Source organism: Fundulus heteroclitus, chromosome 22 (assembly GCF_011125445.2).
Source record: "Fundulus heteroclitus isolate FHET01 chromosome 22, MU-UCD_Fhet_4.1, whole genome shotgun sequence".
Taxonomy (NCBI): Eukaryota; Metazoa; Chordata; class Actinopteri; order Cyprinodontiformes; family Fundulidae; genus Fundulus; species Fundulus heteroclitus.
In genome coordinates, this window is record NC_046382.1 from 17,479,178 (window position 1) to 17,499,276 (window position 20,099).

At 45.6% G+C, this 20,099-nt stretch overlaps 1 protein-coding gene across 2 annotated transcripts in view; it reads left to right on the forward strand.

Moving 5' to 3' along the window:
- Positions 1 to 1,311: 1,311 nt before the first annotated feature.
- Positions 1,312 to 20,099, forward strand: part of foxn2a (forkhead box N2a) — a 32,647-nt gene continuing 13,859 nt past the window's right edge. Inside the window, exons 1-2 of one of the 2 annotated variants that reach the window (XM_036126108.1) lie at positions 1,312 to 1,515; positions 18,373 to 18,935. In XM_036126108.1, coding sequence (XP_035982001.1) covers positions 18,387 to 18,935 — 549 coding nt within the window. In that variant the 5' untranslated portion in view covers positions 1,312 to 1,515; positions 18,373 to 18,386. The remainder of the gene's footprint in view (positions 1,516 to 18,372; positions 18,936 to 20,099) is intronic. The other variant, XM_036126107.1, reaches the window with a different exon arrangement.

Here is a 20,099-nt window from a genome sequence, read left to right on the forward strand (position 1 = left end):
TAAGTCATCCTCAATCAGCTGTTTCCGTGGTGATTAATGCATCTTGCTCTCCTATTTCTCATTCGCCAGCTTTGTAACTTCATCATCATCATCATCATCATCCTCCCTTGGAGTGAAACGAAAAAAGGAAAAATGGGGCAGAGTCAGTGCTGCCTGCCGGCCCTAAGAATAGTTCAGTGCACAATAGGAAAAAAAAAAAAAGATGCAAATGCTCAAAGAGGGAAAAACATTAATGAATGAATCCAATTTAATTGTTCACAGTGTTTCTGATAAAAATGTTTCATTAGGTCAACTATATAAATAACACACAATACAGGGGGGGGGAAAGAAAACATAATCGATAAGGTTCTTAAATACATTTCAAGGCTGTCTCCCTGTCATTTGCTTTAACACAAAACAACACACTGACACCACCACCCGAGCCTGTTTGTCCGGTTCAAAGACGGAGGAAGAGCGCCGACATTGTTTCAGAGGCATTTACAGTGCCGCCGCATGGCAGGCACTCGGGGTTAAAAAGAAAACAGAGAGGCTATTAGATCAGTTCACAGAGAGCTACTCGTGTGTGTGCGCTTATGAAATGGAGTGGCTGAGATGAGTAAGGCATCACCATTATGTGAAAGTTACAGTTTGGTGTGAAGTCGGCTGGCAAGTAAAGCTGCACTCCAATGATAGCCAGCCAAGGCGGAGATGTGCAACCCTGTACCTGCCAAGCCCCCCCAGAGGGGCACCGGGGGCCGCAAGGTTACAGGCCTCAGACAGTCAGATGGGTGTCGGTTTACACAATTTAGAAGGAAACTAAGCCACGTGGCTGCCATTTTCTTTTTACTACTGTTTTGTGTTGTCACACGTTTGTCCAGACCAGGGGTCATGTTAGCCCCCCCCCCCCTTATCGTTTACTCTAGGAGGGGCCCAGTTGAGGGTCCACTATCGTCACGAGGCAGGGCGCGGTGACACATCCTTTCTCTCCGCCCCGAGGGTGTTTGTGCAGCCTGCCCTGAATAACGCGGGACCCGTCCGGCTGCTTTGCTTTCGCTCTTCATTAACAGACAAATCACTCCCCCCTTATTAATGCTTCCCAATGGGTTTAAAAGGCTCTAAAAAACACACACGCGCGCGCGAACACACACGCACGCGCGCGCTTTCTCCTCCCACCGTACGTAGCGAGCGCAGGTAGATAAAACTAAAAGAGAAGAGAAGAGAGAAAAGAAAAAAAAAAAAAACACTCCACGATGCAAAACTGGACGGCGTGCGCGTTCGCGGCGCTCCAGCGCTGCGGCAGTTGCCAGGGGAGATAGGAAGGGAGGGGTTGTGATTGGCTGAAGTGGACCTGTTGCCATGACGACGGCGAGGGGTTTGGTAGCGTTGCCGTGCGCCGAGTGATCTGCGCGCTGCGTGTATGGAGGAAGCAGCTGCTGATCTGATCTCTGACATTGTGTGAGGCAGACATCTGAATTAAACTCTGCCTTTACTCTCTCTCTCACACACACCGCTCCCCGCGTGACGACGTGTATGATTGTAAGTATCACTGTTGTTGTTATTATTATTTTTATTTTTAAATATACATATTATTTGAACGTACGTGGCGAAAGCGCGTTCGGCTGGAAAATGGGGCTAGCGTTACGAACGGGCTAAAAGTAAAATTGGTCAAGTGACTTTGCTTAGAGGAGCCAGCATGGCAGATCAAGCGACAGCATGTGGTTCTCCCCCCACCACCACCACCCACCCACCCAGTTGACGTTACTTCTCTGTTCTCTCCGAGAAGACGACAGAGACATATTTAGAGGAAAAAAAGAGAGCCGCTTTCGGTTGACAGTCGGAAGTATTGTTATTTTTTTTTTTTAATCGCTACGCTATTCTCAACAGTTTTAAATGCCATGCTAAAGCTAGCAGCGGGTCTACCTCCACTGACTCATCGAGCGGCTGGCTAACGCTACTTCGCCTTCACGGTTGTAGCTGAAGGGAGAGACCCGACAGCGAGACGCGGTAGTGAACTTTACTACAGCGAATGGGGAAGCGAACTTGGCGGCCATACGGGGGTTGGCGTAAAAGTTACTCCGTCCCCCGTGTCTTGTTTTGTCGGGAAATTGCTGAGCAGAAATGTGCCACCCGACTAACTTCTGAACGCACTGGCTGCGCTGGCGCTGTGGTTTCGTGTTATAAGTTGCGTCCTTAAGGCAGGACGCTACAAAGCGTGTTGGATTTCAGTGCGAACAGCACTTTCAGCTGATCCCTTTCCCCCCCCCCCCCCCACCCTCCTCACTGCCTCTTAGTCTAATTGGTCCATTAAAACTGCTTTGATCGACCCGTTTTATCACAAGTTGCAGCACACAGCGATACTATGTCGGTCCTTTTGTCGGTTCTGATGTGAGACACTCGTCGTCTCCTCTGTCTCTCTCTCTCTCTCCCCCCCCCCTTTTTTTGGTATCTATAAATAGTTGAATATTTCAGGGTATGTATTGACAGCTCCAGAGGTTATGAGGTAGAGTGGCTAAGCTAAGCACATGATGTAATGGATTATCACAAGATTGTCCCAGATACGGAGCTCTGCAAACAATGTTGGTGTGTAGAGGGGAAAAAAAAATATGATTACTGTGGCAGTTTTGCTTATGCCACATGCTAAATAGGTTTTAATGGACTGTTTCCTGTCAAAAAATAAAAAAAGAGAGAGAGAACATGTCGGTGTTTTGAAATAAAGAGGTCAGTTTTCCAGACAGTGGGGGGAAATGAAATATTTAAAGGATTTACTAAGCAAAATGCTAGTTTTCACAATGAGGTCAAGATGTTCTTGCAGGGCTACTCGTTTTTATTTATTTATTTATTTTTTTACGAGAGACATAGCCGGTCCAAGGCAGAAGTGAACCAAGCTGCTGCTTCTAGTCTCCAGGCCAGCTGGGGGCCCCCTAGAGCACTTGACGTTTCAGACAAGAATGGAGGTGTCAAAACGTCAACTTTGTAGAAAAGTTTATTAAAAAAAATTATATTTGAAATTCCCTTAGATGGGTCATAAATAGAAACTATGAAATATTCATGGATCACATTCATTCAGGAATTTAAAAAATAGATGGATGTTTATAGTTGTAGTAATACAGTGGTGTGTGTGTGTATGTACAGGGGTCTCGCAGGCACATTTCAGCGTAATGGACCGTAACACTGAAAGTTGTCAAAGTTACGCTGAAATTAGACCGTCGCGCTAATTTTGTTTCAAGAGCGTAACGGTCAGTAAGACACAGATGTTTGAGGGCAACATAGAAGAGTCAGTAAAGCTCACCAGTGCAGCTATAAAACCCCCAAACCACGTTAGCTAGCGCTAGCTTTAGAGAATGCATCCAAAAAAGTAGCGAAGAGACACACAAGCGCGCGCACCAGCCTCCCGAGCAAGTACACGTACGTGTGCTCGCCAGCCGCTCACCGCTACGATGGGGGTCGGGGGTGCTGATTAAATTCTTGTGAAAATGTCCTGTGAGAAATAAGTTTTCTTTTCATTGTATCACCAGACAGGACATTTTACATGTCAAGACAAGCATAAATGAACTCCTCCAGGCCAGCAGGGGGCCCTCAGGTGCAGTTGACATTTCTAACAGGATGCAGGAGTTAAAACTTCCCATATGTAGTTATTTTTATGACGAACAAGGCTATCATTACATGTCAGACATTTAAAAAATTCTTGGAAATGTTGGATTTATTTAGGATATAAAATAATTGGAAATTGTGTTACTTTGAGTTCGCAGCCAATTAAATTTCTCCTTCTAGACTCTATTTTAAAATACAGGCTTTATTTATTTAATTAATTCCATTTTTGTCTTACTGGTAAATCATTACAGTTTGGGTTCTTGAATTTACAACACTCGAACAGTAAAGCTGGGGGAATTTTATAAGCTATATTATTTCAGTGATGAGTGGCCAATTCTGCCAAGAGGCCTGAATTCAGTAATCCTGTTTAGTAGTCTGTATTTAAAATTTTCTTTGCCTGTAAGCGAGACTCATTTGCTTAGCGTAGTTGTTGTTTTGCAATTTTGTTTTTCTGTGTTGAACTCGGCTTGCTGCTGCGAGTCGAATGAATATATTTGTTTAGTTCTGCCCTCAGGCGTTAATGCCAAGGTAGATGAACCACATGTTAGACGTGAATGGCTTTTTGTGCTCAGAAATAAGCAGTTTCTCTGTCCAGAAATCCACAAAGGACACAAAAGCCAATCCAAAGATTTGTTTAGCACTATGAAACTTAGCCGTCAGTGTCTCAATACTTGATATCGACAACACCAGGTATAGATGTAGTAGACAGATGCAGCAACCCTGTTTGCCAATTTACCCCAAAAATAACAATCATTTCATGCCCGGCCAATGCCATTTAGCCTAATTTACTCCCACTATGTACCTCTATATGATCCACTTTGTACCCATGTACCTAAACATTGTGTGTCGGTTCATTCTCTCTGGTTATTAAACCTGGAGATAATCCTACATAGGCTCAAATTTCACCTGCAGTTTAAGTTGTATCGACCGATACAGGTTCTCTTTTAAGGCCCATACCAATACTGATCATTTTGACGTCAGTCTAACCGACTCCCAATATGTGCTGCCCATTTTATTTATTTTTTGGACCTATTCTTGAAGCCTATATATGTTTTCCTTCCCCCATCTACTTTGATAAAAATGACACGATAACACATTTTACACCAGTCTCAATTTAAACATTTATTGACCAATCAAACAAAACATATTAACAATGGATAACAAACAATGTGGCACATTTTAATATATAACAATAAAAACAAACTTAACACTTAAATGCTAAGCGTGATGCCTTTGCAGTGCAAATCATTTGCACTACAAAGGCCTCATGTCATTTATTGACCTTGCTGAGAATATTTATAAAAAGCAACACAGCAACAAAAAAAAAAGTGAACAATCTGAACCTGAGTGCGCTAATGGATCGGCTGTTGACGGTACAAGAGAGAAACACAAATATCGGACCAAAAATATCGGCCCGGCCGATGTATCGGTCGACCTCTAGCTGACTTATAGGAACGTAAAACTATGTCAACCGATCAAAGCAAAATAACTGGGCTACCTCCTGTTTCCAGATCGTATTTATGGAAGTCACTTAACCGCATTTCCTACAGTAGGATATAAATGGATACTAGAAAGTCAGAAAGTTCATCGGTTGTTAAACCGAAATGGTCTAAATCATTCATATTGTGGGTATAAATTACGTATAAAAACATCCCATGGCTCTTTTTTTTGCATCTGAGGCAACGCCCCCCCCACCCCCTTCTATTCAATGAACATAGATGACTTGTATAGAAATTGCTTATTGCCTAATTTAAAGCATTCAACTATAAAAGTCAATAAATGTATTACGGTTAAAGTGGTGGATTACTTGGTGAAGCTGTCAGAGTGGGAAATAGCCTTGGCCAAACATCACGTACCATAGCACACCGCTCTCTGTCGCCGTTTAAGCCTCTTTTCTAGTTTCCTGTCGCTGTAGGCTTTAGTGAGTTGAACAAACCTGGTCTACGTTTACTACGTGCCCAGCCAGAGGCTTCTCTGTTTGTACTCCCGTCAATAAATCACAGAAAACGTCTTTTCACGTTCGTAGAGCTGGCTGACTTCACTGTACGTCCAGGATGTCTCTCGCCTTTTCGTACTCGCCAGTCGCTAAATCTCCACTGGTAAGTAGGAGACAAAGGCAAGTGGACCCCGAGGGTCAAACGCAGACAATAAAAGGAGCAGATGTTGCCAGTCTGCCATTATTTTATTGCCAGAATTCCTGTGGTCGAAGCATCTGCTGTTTTTTTTGTTGTACCTCGGCTTCTTCTATCCTCTTGTGGACCCCCGTTTCAGTGTCGAGCAGCTTCTAGGACTGAAGCGGTTTCTACAGCTGCCAGAACTTTTCCCGACGTCCGCCTCTATAAATAGGACCTGCTGTAACCGAGTAAAGCGAGTGTTGTGAAACCTAATGAATTCATTGACAACAGGAATGCGAGGTAATGTCAGAGGTGAATTGATCCCGCAGCACGTGGAAGTGGACGTCACTAATCCTCCTTATTCAGTAAGTGGGAGGCAGAAGTGGCGGTTTGTAAATACTCAGGGTTTGGCCGCCCAACCTGCTGATGGAGAAAAGTTACATTTTTTTAATTACACTTTGCCTCTGGTTTCAATTATAGTGTTTACTCTCCTAGCTTTTGCTGTGCACTGCCAGTCAGCTGTGTGAAAGAATACTAAAATGCTTTTTTTCCTTGGGTAAAAGTGTTTTTTATTTTTATTTATTTTTTTTTACTTGGACAGTCATGGTGTGGAAACTAAAAGAGCAGCGCTCTTAGAAAGTGTTTTGAAACCACAGTTTCAGAGCTGCAAGCGGAGCCTCCGACTGAAGGCTGACCAGCTAGTGCCAACACGCTCTGGTCTTGTTGCAGCAAAAAAAAAAAAAAAAACGTGACGATATTCTGCACAGTAAGAGCTTAAAAACTACCGCTGCATGTTTCCGGCCTAAGTCTGTGCGTCAAAATCCAAAAAGCTGTAATTTGTCGCTTCTGTTTGGATTAGCAGCTGCTAATGAAATCGTCTTTTCTGTCTCCAAAAGTCTTACCTCTGCGCACGCCGACGTCCTGAACCCGAGACCCTCGTGCCGAGGTAAACCACGGCTAGCGCGCAGCGGTTGAAAAAGCTAATCGGGCGCAACCGAGGGTGAGAAAGTTACGCAGGTGACGCCGAAACTTCGACCTGAAATGTTCCAACTAGTTCACACGATCAGCGATAGTTATGTTTTCCCCTCGCTGCCTCGGCAGCTGATGCATCTTGGCAGGTTTGTGACGCCTCTGTGCGTCGTTCGCCGTTTCTGAGATGGCGATCGTTTGACTCCAGGTCATGTTCTGTGAAAGTCAATAGTAAAATGGTTATTTTCCTCCCTCAGTCTGCAGTTTCTGGTACCAAATGTATCTCATGTCCTAATAGAAGAGGACAGAACTTCACAGTTGGCTTTAACCACTTTGTGGACTCTTGTTGTTTCCTTACTTGAGGCTTTTGTGCCTTTGCACTGTGCTGATGACAGAGCAGGAAGATGCTGTGTAGAGGATGCAAAACAGGAAAAATAGCACCACAAAACGGACTACCGAAGCATGGGACACTGTCCCTACTTTTCCAGCATAGTTTTGGTGAAAACCTCTCGGTAAAAGTGCTACATAGTGTGTGACTCTGATCCGTTATCAGAGCTAGGACGGCGACAATCATCCGTTTAAAATGTTGCTCTTCTGCTGTTTGTCTTATCACAGGACTCTGCACTCTGTCCCCGGAGCAAACGACAGGCCGAGTCCTCAGGCATCCGCCGCAGTCGAGCGCCTGTGCCGTAGAATTGGTTACGAAAGCTGATCCGTGTGGCAGAAAGTTTTGTTTTTTTTCTCCCGATTGCTGACAGGCTGAACCTGATTTCTCCTGAATGAATTGGCTGGGAAAAAAAAAAAACAAACAACAACCCACTAGCCCAAAGCTTTTATGACTCGCTGTTCTCAGAGAACGCCGTCGTTACCAAGTCAATGTGACTTTGATTATCCCCACAGATTAAGTGGCTGACTTTTTTGGGTGCCCTTATTCTGGTAATGTAAATTTGGAGTGTGGCAGAAACAGGAAGTTGGTGATTGCGCTGCTGAAGCTGATGGTTTTTTCCCATAATTGTGCTGCTGGAGGGGGTCCTTTAGCACTGATTTGCTTCGGACAAAACCTGATTATAAATTAAAGAGCAGAAATAGTTTTTTTTTTCTGAACGATGTTATTTCATTTTTTTTAGTAAAAATCTAAGGTTTTATTTACTCGAGGCGACTTAACGAGCCCTGAGCTCTCCTGGCCCGTGTGACCGTCAGAGCCGAGGCCCCAGTGTAGCAGCTCGCCTGAGCGATCACCCCCGCGCAGCGTGATTTTAGGAGGGACGTCCCCAGGAGGATGTCGTCTGCTGCGTCTTCTCGGCACCCCGACACTCTGCTGATCAAACATGCGCTGAATTTCAGCCGCAGATGTGAACGCCTTCGGAGGCGCCGTGCGCTTTCATGTCCTGGAGTTGTGATTTTTGCTTCTCTTGTTTTCTGGCTTGTTTGTTCTCGTCTCTTGTCGGGACGCTTACGAACCCAACCCTTATTTATTTATTTATTTTTTTTCGGCACAGCCTCCACTTGTGCAAACTGAGGTGAAACTTGTTGAAAGAGCCACTAAAAAACACGAAGATTGTCGGTAGATTGTCCCCCTAAACCTGGCCAGCGCTGTCACTCTCTCGTTCTTTTCCGTCTCGTCGTCGCTGGACGTTTTGACCCAGCGCTGAGCTCTGTCCCTCCCCTCTTTCTTTTCCATTTGCTGACCCTCTCACTGTCTTCACCTCCTGCCTGCCAGCCTGCCTCGTTTCTGACGGGGTGGACTCGAGACGCGGGCCCCATTAGGGGCCGCCTTACTGGAGGCAACAGGGACACGAGCGTTTCCTTGATTGGGAGAAAGGAAGAGGGCAAGACGGCTGTGTCCTGTCTCACAATAGGTCTTTGTCTTATCTCTTTCGGTCCAAATAGCAGCGAGGACAGAGGCTAGCTGGCTCGCGTGTAACAATATTTGGGATAGATTGAGGTTTGTAGCTATAAGAACCCCCGTTTCTTTGAAGCAGCGTCTTCTGAAAAGTAAAGCGAGCTTTAATAAAAAAAAATTTTCCTTATATAGGACATTTTTGACCAATCTGTATAATCTGACCCAATCTGTATAATATGATTGAACTTGACTTTGTAAAGTGCCTTGAGATGACATGTTTCATGATTTGGCGCTATATAAATAAAATTGAATTGAATTGAATTAATAGTTGGTGAAACTTTTATTTATTTTATTGGACCGCGGCGCTTTGTTCGTCACGCCTGGTGCTTTGCGTTTATTCCGCCAAATGGTTTGTGGCAAATTGTGGGAAATTGCAAACAACGGCAATCAAGGAGGCCGCATTTCTGGAGCTCAACACTGACTGACTTCCTGTCAGCAGATTCCTCGCCTGAGCCGTCAGTCAAAGCAGCTCCTCCAGAGTTACCGTGGGTTTGCTTCTGTGGTGTGTGTCTTGGTAGCTTGTTGTGCACAGATGTTCTCTAACAACTTCTTTATACAGAGCAGCTGGATCTGAACTTTTTTTTTGTTTTTTTTATTCTCAAAGGACAAATATTTACTTTGGAGAGTCGGAGCAAACGGCGCAGGCCACGAATGCACGGCAGCCTTTTTAAGGGTTTTATTTTGTTAGACAAGATGCCCCTTTCTCCGTCCACTTCGCTATCCTGCACCACCGTATGCGAGTCTGTGTCGGCCTTTACGGCCGCCGTGCGACCAAAATGTCGCCGGATGAGGTCAGCAGGAGCCGAGGCCGCGAAGGTGTCACGGAGAATGTCCAGATTTTAGGTTCTAATGGAGCAACAACACATTAAACTTTCTGACAAACAGAATGCGCAAAAAAACCCCAACAACTACTTTTTCAGGATCCACACTGAGTGACCCTTTGTTTTTACCTAGTTTTTATGTATTCAGGGCAGAGAGGAATGTGGCGTGCAGATACCAGCTCCTTTCTGCTGCCCAAAGTGGAGCAACGGGCGTAAAAAAAAAAAAAAAAAAGTTTGTGTCGTTGAAACTTCCAGCGCCTGCCTGCTGAGAGCAGCTTTCAGCGGAGATATGGAGGGGAATATGTAGTTGTTAGGCTGTTTATTGGAGGGTGGGGGTGTTGGTACTCTGAACCTACAGACACATGACCAGAGAGATAAGGTTTCAGTGCGGGCTGTGGGGGGGGGGGGGGGGGTTGTTTGGCATGGACTTTGGAAGGCCTCACCTCTGTTGACAGTCGACTCTTGAGTTTGTGTGCGTTTCAGTTTTACCCTTATCTACCGCTGAACGCGCTCTGATCAGCCTGCGTCTCTCCCCACCGCCGCCGCCGCCGAGCTCTTCGTCGGCCCTCTCTCTCTCTCTCTCTCTCCGCCTCGCCCCTGAGCTCCGACGCGGAGACGACCTAGCCGCGTTTGTGCGCGTTTTGTTTTTGTGAGAAACCAACTTCCTCCGCAGGCAGGAGGCGCTTCCTTCCCTCCGAGGCCCCTCCGTTCTGAAAGTGCGAGGCGAATACTGAGCACTTGGTGGGGGGGAAACACGATTAGAGGGGGGAAAAAAACAACCGCGTCTTTGTACCGGCTGAGTGTGGGGCCGGTCGTTGTGCCGTTCCCACTTTGTTTCAAAATGTGGCTCTGCTTTAACTAAAGCCCGACAAACTGTTCTTCCCCATATAATTTGACGTTGCTGTTTAAATAAAAGAATATCCTCGCGCTGGAACAGCCTCCCCCCTCCCCTCCCCTTCCCCTCGTCCCGCTCTGTCTCTGTTCCCCTTTGTGTCGTTCACATGTTCTGAGCTCCTAACCAGACTGAGGAGTCGACCAAAATATCAGTTATGGTTTCAAATAACAGCCGGCGTGAGCGCGGGCCTTTTTGCGACACACCTTTGTATAACTGGTTTGTGTCAACCGCCTGCTTCCATGTCAAGAGGGTGTGGCGTGAATGTGTGAACCCAAGGCGGTTGTATCCCTGATTTCTGGAGCTTTTTGGCCGTGAGGCCCGGCTCTGCTCTGCCCAAATGAAAGATCCGGTTCGCCCCACTGCAGCGTCGCTTTTAATGGCGTCGGTCGAGCGTTGCAGAGCGAACCCTAAAGACCGTCGGACGGCAGCGCCGTGGCATCCAGGTTGGCAGCTGCCTTTTGTCAGACAGGTTTGCGGAGAACGGCGGCAGACTGCTGGCCTCAGCAGTTTCCGCCTGTATTGATCTCCCCCCCCCCCCTACATTAGCTCTCCCCTTCATGCACAGACACGAGCACAATCGCTTCCCTCACAACACCCGGCTGTCGTGGCAACCGAGTCCCCGGGCCGCGAGATTCGCTTCCAGGGAAGCAGCTCCCCGCTTTTCGGAGCTCCCGCACGTTCCTCCGGCGCGGCAACTCCGCCGATTTGCCACTTAAAGCCATCTCCCCGCGTCTTTGTGTGTTTTTTGAATAGGCCAATTGCTTAACAGGAGAAAAGAGCAGTCTGAAGGGGGGAGCGGGGGGTGGGGGGGGGTGTCCCGTGGCACCTGCTGTCAGCCTGCCCGTTTGCACATGAATATGATGAGTCTGGTGGTGCGCGGGGGCTTTTTTAACTTGCAGATGAGCCAGCGGGTCAGCACCATTAAAGCTTGGGTGTGTTTCCGAGGGTGGGCAGCAGTCAACAGGCCAGGCTGCCTTATTAGCTGCCTCTCGACTCCACTCACCAGCGTTCCCTTTATTCGCCGCGGTCCCGGCCGGCTCCCTTTGATGCCTTTTTTCATAGCAGCAAATAATAACTGTGATCATTGCAAAAAGGCGCCGGTAATTGAACAGCTGCAGTCATTGCAAAAAGACTTCCTGTGTTTGGACGGAGGCGAGGCGGCTTCCCGACGCGTCCAACCCTCCTCCTGCTACCATCCAGTTTGGAAGTCCTTTAAAAAGGAGGGGGCCGACTCGACACCCTCTCTGACACCCAGGATGCCTCAGCCTCAGCAGAGGGGTCAAGTTGTGGGCAGCAAGAAATGACCCTCCAAAAAGCTTTCTTGTGCTTTTTACTGGTGGGAATTGGCGCCTGCCTCTGGCCAAATGCTTGTAAATTCATGAATGGTTTGCATGGAGTTTGGAGAACTTAACAAGCTACAGAGGCAGGTCTGGGGGGGAGCTAGCGCGGCCTGAGCTTTCTCTAGACTGGCGTCTTAGGCAGTAGAAGAAGAACTGAATGGTAATGTGGCATTGGATTAAAACAGTCGGCAATAATATCCAGACAAAATAAACAGGAAATAAACAGAGAAAGTTCAAAATCCTTCGGCCAAGCAGATGATCACTGCAAAAAGGGAACTAAAAGTAAGTAAAATATTCTTGAAATGAGTATATTTTCCCTTGATTTGAGCAGCTAAACAAGACTATTTGCTAATGGAATGAGTAATTTTTTACCCTAAGATAAGATAATTAGACATCCTGCACTTAAAATAAGATGATGGAGATGAAATGCTCTTATTTTAAGAGCAAAACTCTTATTCCATTGGCAAATAGTCTTATTTAGCTGCTCACATCAAGGAAAAATGCACTCATTTCAAGAATATTTTACTTACTTTTAGTTCCATTTTGTTCAGTGTGGTTAGGTTTTTGACAAAGAGCAACCAGGCGGGGGTTTTGTTCCCCACGTCAGCAGCAGGTCCTGCACTGCAAAAACGGAACTAAAATTAGGTAAATTATTCTTGAAATTAGTGCATTTTTTCTTGATTTGAGCAGGTAAATAAGACTATTTGCCAATGGAATAAGAGTGTTGCACTTAACGTAGGAACAATTAATCTCCATCATCTTATTTCAAGTGCAGAATATCTAAATATCTTATTTTAGGGGTAGAACTACTAATCCCATTGGCATATGGTCTTATTTACCTGCTCAAATCAATGAAAAATAGACTAATTTCTAGGAAATATTACTTACTTTTAGTTCTCTTTTTGCAGTGTGCTCTTTTCTGCCATTTTTTTTCCCCTGTTGCAAACATTTTTGAATGCTTCAAGTGGCTTTCTCTAACCTGGTTGTTGTCTCATGTTTAGAAAATGTGTTTGTGTGACTCCATGAAACATCTATTTCCCCTACAGCCGCAGGTCGGCGAACTTTATTTCAACCCCATCAGTGGTCGTAATCTGCCATATCTCAAGAGACTAATCTGAATCAGAAAAAAGTACCATTAAATGAAGTTGTAGTTTTTTTTTTTTTTTTTGAATGGTTATCCTAATAATGCTTAGAGAAATGAACTGTTTTGCAATATTTAAATACCTAGCTACACACCGGTTTGTTTTCCGGTAGGAAGCGGCCCAGTTAGCTCAAACCCAGCCACAGAGAGAGCTGCTAGCTGCATGCTAGCTCATGCTAGCACAAGTGTAACTCCACATGCATGACATATTGTTGCATTTCACTGCTTTTATGCGACAATAACAGATAACCATCACATTTTCAATGATTAATTTAGTTTGAAGCATGGTGACTTGTAAAATTCTTCTCTGGCTGTAACCAGTTTGCATTTTATTGGTGTTTAGACTGAGCGCCTTACCCACTTTTTAAGTTCCCTGCCTGCTTCTCCCTTAAAACTGCAGCGGGCTCGCAGCCAGACAGGGTCTGTTCAGGTAGAAACAGGAGCCACGTGGGTTGTTTACGGCGGCCTTTTTTATGCCACACCTTTTTTAATCCACTGAAACAACACTGCGTTCAGCCACACCCGCGTAGGCGTCTGGTGTAGTCTGACCGACTCGTCGTCAGGATAAGCCGCGCCACAGAGTCAACTCCGACTGCTCAGAATGATCTTGACTAGAAGTTGTTGGTAAATTTCAACCAAAACTGATTAAGCTGCTTTTTATTCAGGGCGGCAATAATTTATCCTTCTTCTGCAGAATTATCTACCATTTTGATTAGGAGAGTTGTAATCATGTCATCTATTAAATATTATTTGATTGCGGTGCACAGACTTGAACAATCTAAAATGAACACATGTCAAATTTAGCGGTGATTTTAAATAATACACAGAAATGTATTCGTTTGTAACATTTAGGGGCGACTGTGACTCAGTGGATGGGGCATTCATCGTACAATCAGAAGGTTATGAGTTCGATTTCAGCTTCCCCCTGTCACATCATGTTGATGTGCCGCTGGGCAAGGCACTTAAAACACAAAGTGTGCAGACCCATCTGCGTATCTGAGTGTGATTGGGTGAATGTGGCTCTAGTGTAAATCGCTTTGACTGGTCGGTTTGACTAGAAAAGTGCAGAATAAATTCAGTCCATTTAACTAAGGATGCACCGTATATCGGCATTAACATCGGTATTGGCCGATGTTTTTTATCATGTTAGTATCGGTTTGATAAATAAAACTGGGCCGATATCACACACAAACACACGTCGGTAAATATTGGTTATCAGACATAACCGGAATATTAATATCGGGTATTGACATCGGCCCAAATTTTCACATCGCTGCATCCCTACAATTAACATTTGGATTTTAACCTGTTAATAGTAACTGGTTGATGACTTGGGCCTCCTGATTGGTTGGCAAACCTGCAGTCAGACGCCCATCTGTAGCTTTGCAACTGTAGTTTGATAAATGCCTGCTCGAAATGATGCCTGACAAGTTTTTAATGTCCACAAAAGTCTCATGACTGGAAGATGTATCCAAACAGCAATGTTTACCTTCCTTCAGTCCCTCCCGCGATCAGCTAGTCTTTATTTAATGAGCACTTTTCACACTTGTTGAGTACGACGCATCGGATAAAACAAAAAGGGGAAAATAACCACAGTGACAAAGAGCTAAGAGTTAAACTTAAACAAAGCTCAGAAATGGGATAGAAATGCAAAAAACCCAGAGTAAATAGAGATTATGTTATGGCTGGGCGATATGGCTTAAAAATAAAATCTCCGCTTTTTATTAAACCAAATCCAATTGATTGATTTTTTTCCCCCCTCATCCTTTTCATTTCACAAAAAGAAATTAAAGGAATTATTTTACAAACTGGCTTTTATATCGAGGATTTAGTCTCAGAGTTGACCTGAATTCAAAGTGCAACTAAATGCAAGCTGTGAAACAAGATGGCGGCCCTGCCGTTGTAAACAATGAGAATATGACAAAACGTTTGCTGCTAGTGGTTTTACATAGTGAGCTAAGAGCGGGTATCACTTCATTTGTGTAAATTCAAACTAACTTAAAAATATAAGTAAATGAGTAAATTAAAGTGCCTCGTATTATGGTAAAAAAAAAAAGTTTCCTCTTTACAATATTTTAATATATTTTCCTAAACATATATTCAGCATTGCATGCTGTTCTCTTCATGGAAGCCCAATGAGTTCTCTGGCAAAATAAAATACCACTCTTCAAAAAATAAAGCCTTAAAAAAATTGTACATTTGAATTAATCAATTAAATCGATGTATTGCCCAGCCCTAGATTATATTTAATAAACGAGGAAAATAATCTCAACGTCTCCGGGTTTTTGTTGTTAGGTTGAGCAACACCAAAAGTCCCGAGGGACAAATATAGTGGCCTTAGGCTGTGAATGATGTTAGATCAATCCTAAAGCAAACATATTCATAGTTTTGTAACCAAGGGAAAAGCATTGTAGTCTTCTTTCAGCCAGCAAGACTGGCAGTGCCCAGGAACAGGTGGGGGAGGGGCAGTGCTGTCCTACTCTGTGGTCCTTGCTCACTCCATCCCGTTTTTTTGCAATTTATTCACAGGACTTTAAAAGGTAGGAGGGGGATGAAGAAAGGGATTATCAGTTTTTGAAGCGTTAACCTTTTAAAAGCGTGATACACCTGGCTACAGGCAGCCCACCCATGTCTGCCTGCAGAGTCAGAAAATCAAACTTTAACAGCTTGAGCTGGCTCTGTTCATTGCTCCCTGTCATTTTGTTCTTTCTTCCTCTGATTTCTAAAGCCAGACACGTACGGCTGCCTTACATTGTACCGCTACAGTGGAAGTCTGAGGTGAACCTCTGGCCTGTGCGCCCAGATCTGTCGTCAAGGGGCTTTTTTTTCTTTTTTTTTTAAGAAAACAAGTAAGCTGACTCATCTCAGGGGGGTTTATTATGACACAATAAAGGATCTCTAACCAGAGTCTACGGTCGTTTGCAGAAGCTCAAGCCGGGGGGTTTTCACCCGTGCCGGCCCGGCTTCTGGGTCTCTTGTTTTTACTGTTTGTAAATGAAACGGGAAAGAATGCGCCTCGTCGTCGTCGAGGGATATCTGTGATATTGTGACAGAGACGGTCAGTCCTCGTGCTGCCTGACATATCTGCTTGCTCTACTTCGCCGAGAGTTGTGATTCATCGCAGACGGTGGAAAACTTGCTCAGCCTACCTTCCTGCCACTTGTTCTCTTTGTTTTTCTTTCTTTGTTTTTCTTTTTTTTTCTTTTTTTAGGCTTTTGGGCTTCATTTTCTCCCCAGTTTACTGCATGTTATTACCTCTTTGCCTGCCGTCACCTCCTTCTTTGCTCAGCCGGCCTCCGTCTGCCCTACGGAAACACAACGGGCCGCTTTCTTTTTCGTCGGTGAACTAAATAGCAGAAGTGTGCAATTCTGTTGTGCAACGCCCGACAGCTTATAGAGAGACGGACCGAGGGTCGGCGTAGACGAGACGTAAAAAGAAGCGGGCCGCTGTGTTATTAACAACGATACGACAACAACACGTGCTTTTTAAGGCCAAAGAAGCCAGATTAGAGCGTTGTTTTTAATCCAAGTCGAGCAAGTCTGCCGTATTTTGATCTGCTCATCGAGTCGAGAGGTTATTCTGTAAAAGCACTAACCCCCTCCACCCCCCTCCGTCCTCGCTGACTGGCTTTTACAAACTGATTTATGTGTACGCTCGCTCCCTCTCCCGTCTCTGCCACACACTCTGGAGTTTGACCCAATTCTCATCCTGTCGCAGAAATAAATGAAAGACATGGCCGCCGCGCCTTTTACCTTTTCCCAGCCTCCCTGACTTAACCTCTCAGGCCCATGCCCCCCAGGAGGAGCAATGACGGATGGCGGCGTTGAACCCTGGTTTAAACTGGGGGGGGGGGACTGGCAGCCGTCATCTGTGCCAGAGTCAGCCGACGTGGATTACTTATTTTCTTACCGACTCTTGTTTATGGGATTTCTGCTCATGTCGAAGGGATGACACGGTTGTCATGGTGACAGCCGGGACATAAAGCTCGTTGTGAGTCGAGACAAAGAGTGAGCTCTTCATGCCGCTGGCCGCACTAAGCGGTGTGGCTAAGCCGTCGCCTGTAGTTTGTGGTTTAAAAAAATATATACATTTAAAAAATGAGCGCGGTCAAGACCGGAGCTGCACCAATCACAAATTTGTGACCTAAAATAAAATTTTTAGTCGATTTACAAAATTCTCTATAAGAAGAAGAAAAAAAAACACATTATTCCAAATGATTCTTGTCTGAGTGGTCCTTAATTATTCATGTTAAGAGCAGAGGCGACAACATGCTGGGTGTGGAGGCAGCAGCACGTTTTTAAAGGAAAACCAAAATCATCGGATTCCCATATTAGCGATTTTTGGCGCAGCTAGCACAGCGAGCGTGTCTAAAACGGCTATTTTGTATGTCTTTCTGCTGGAGCATGTCGATCTTTAAATTAAATCAGAGCTCTTCTAATCCAGCACGTTTGGTGACGGACATTAAAAGCTCAGAAGGATAAACCGGAGACGCTTTCATCGCCTCCGTTCTGGCTTTGCGTGTTAAGCTCTCTCTCGCTCTCAGGCAGCCTCAGAGTGAGCCGCAGAGATGTCTTTAAGTTGTTGTAGAAAATGTGATATCCTCTAAGCCGGGGGGGGGTCATCCACCTTTTTCAGTCCAGGACCCCCTTGGCTAATGGAGAGTATTTTAGATTTTGAACTTGAGTTTTAGCCTTTTATCTTAGGGCTGCAAAGAAGACGCCAACTTCAGCGGCTAACGGTTAGCTTGTAGCTGTTTTGACACAGACTTAGCTTTGCTGAGAAACATCGTGGCCTTTTAATATCCTAAAAGCCCGTGCTGTGAGGCCTCGATACGACCATCAGAATATCTGAAAAATAAGTTGATTCCAGGCAGCGGCCATTTTTATTGGTGCCTCTTCAGCGACGGCTGTTGTTAAACCAACACCCAGTAAGACGGCGTCTTTGTATCGGTCTCCGCTCTCTACAGATCAGCTCCAGCGAAAAACCTGCCATACGATCTTTGCTGCTGTTTAACATAACCTGCTTCCCCGCCGCCATCGTAAAAAGCAAAATGTCATTGTCTAAGTAAGGGTGCTTGGGTGGGATTCGCTGACGATAAATCACCGCTAAGGTTTAAAACGCCTCGCGCGGTTAAATGGCTGATACCTCCCGGGCTCTGCTGCAGCCTCTTTACGCTACTTAATCTCGCATGCGACTAATTGAGTCTTGATCCGGGCTGAATGCTGAGCAGTTTTTAAGAGCCATCCTCTCGGTAAGATGCAGCCCTGCAGCGGCTCGACGGTCTCCTGCTCATTTACACATAATGAGCAGCTGAACGCTGACTGGAAATGAGGTGGGTGTCGAGGAGTGGAGCCTTAAGTCAGTCCAGTTACTTGAGATGGTGTCCTCGAAGGTCCTCGATAGGAGTCAAGGGTGGGGGGGGGGGGAGGCTGAGGGCCCTCTTGGTTCTCTCCAGGCATTAGGGCGAGCTCTGTGAGGCGCTTACAGGGGACGGGCTTTTAGGAAAAACAAGGACGTGACGTGAAGGAGGCGGACAGCGTTTGAAAATGCTGCCAGCGGCTTTTTGACGCCTCTCCCTTCAGATTGCTTCACTAACGACCTGCCTCTTGTTTCCCCAGACCTCCTTGGTTTAATGGGTCCAATCATTGGGATGTCGCCAGAAAAGAAAACGGAAATCCCGGGCATGCAGGAGGAGCGGACGGGACTCAGGGGCGTCTGCGGCGTGGGGACCCTGCCCGAGGCGGAGTGCGCGTCCAGCCCGCTGGCGACGAGCGTGGACCGCGCCGAGGACGAGGAGCTCACCAACCTCAACTGGCTCCACGAGAACCTGCTGCAGAACTTCACCCTCGGGGGCCCCGAGGCCCAGCCGAGCGGCAGCCCCCTCTTTGACATCGAGGGAGACTACAAGCCCGACCAGGGCCCTTCGTCGTCCTCGTCGTCGCAGAACCGGGGCAGGGACCGGGACTCGCTGAAATCCAAGCCCCCCTTCTCCTTCTCCCTCCTCATCTACATGGCCATCGAGCAGTCTCCCAGCAAGTCGCTGCCTGTCAAAGAGATCTACGGCTGGATCCTGGAGCACTTCCCTTACTTCTCCAACGCTCCCACGGGCTGGAAGAACTCAGTCCGACACAACTTGTCTCTAAATAAATGCTTCCGCAAGGTCGACAGGAGTTTGGGGAAGGTAGGTCGGGGGAGGCGTTCCTCCTGACTTTCTGAAGCCGACACGCATCGGTTTATCACAGTTCATTTTAGTACATCGAAAAGTTGCTTTATTTCAGCAATTCAGGGCTAAAAGTGACACTAATATGTGGATTTACTACACATACTGATATGATTGTACGCATAATTCTGATGCGTTCTTTTTAATACAGACATGTCAGCCTGCTACACTGCAAAAGCTAAACTAAAAATAAGTCAAATTTTCTTAAACTGAGTGTATGTGTCCTTGATTTGAGCACGCAAATAAGATGATTTGCCAATGGAATAAGATTTCTGCACTTAAAATAGGAACAATTCATCTCCATCATCCTATTTCAAGTGCAGTATATCTAATTATCTTATTTTAGGGGTCAAAATACTCATTCCATTGACAGCTCATCTTATTTACCTGCTCAAATCAAGGACAAAGACACTAAATTCAAGAAAATTTGACTTAATTTTAGTTCTGTTTTTGCAGTGTGATATGTGCATTTAAAGCTTGGATGGGGCTCATCGTGCTCGGATTGTTGCGTCTATGTAAATTGGGAAGCTCTGCCGTTTCTACCTGGGCTATGGCGTTTAGAATAAGTTGCCGTTCGTGCGCAGCGCTGCCACGGTCAGTAAAGCAGGGGTTGGTAGTTTGGCAGTGTGGGCAGGAGTCAGCAGAGGGAAGCATGAAGTTGTCTGAGTTTATGGGGAGCTTAATAAACTGTTAGACCAACAACAGAATGTGACTTGGTTCCCAGAAACCTCATACTGACCCTCAAACAGCTTAAATTATGTGCCACTCCTTCTCCTCACTCTGGGATCTTGATTTCCAAATGAAAATGCAAAGTTTAGTTTTATCTGAAAAGAGGAACTTGGACCAGGACCACTGAGCTGATGAGGTAGGCTCATGACGTCTCTGGCTCAGGAGGGGCTTCCTCAAACCTCAAACCTGTGGATGGGCCACAGTTTCTCCTTCCACTCAACTTTCCGTCACTCTGCTCGGACACGGTGCTCTGTGAACGGCCAGCGTTTCTATCAGGGACCTTTTTGAGCCTCGGCGTCGTTATGGAGGGTTTTACCGACTATTTGCTGGATAATTATCAGAACATTTCAGTATTACAATTATTTAGGGTCTTAAGTTCTATCCTGATTTCCTGAG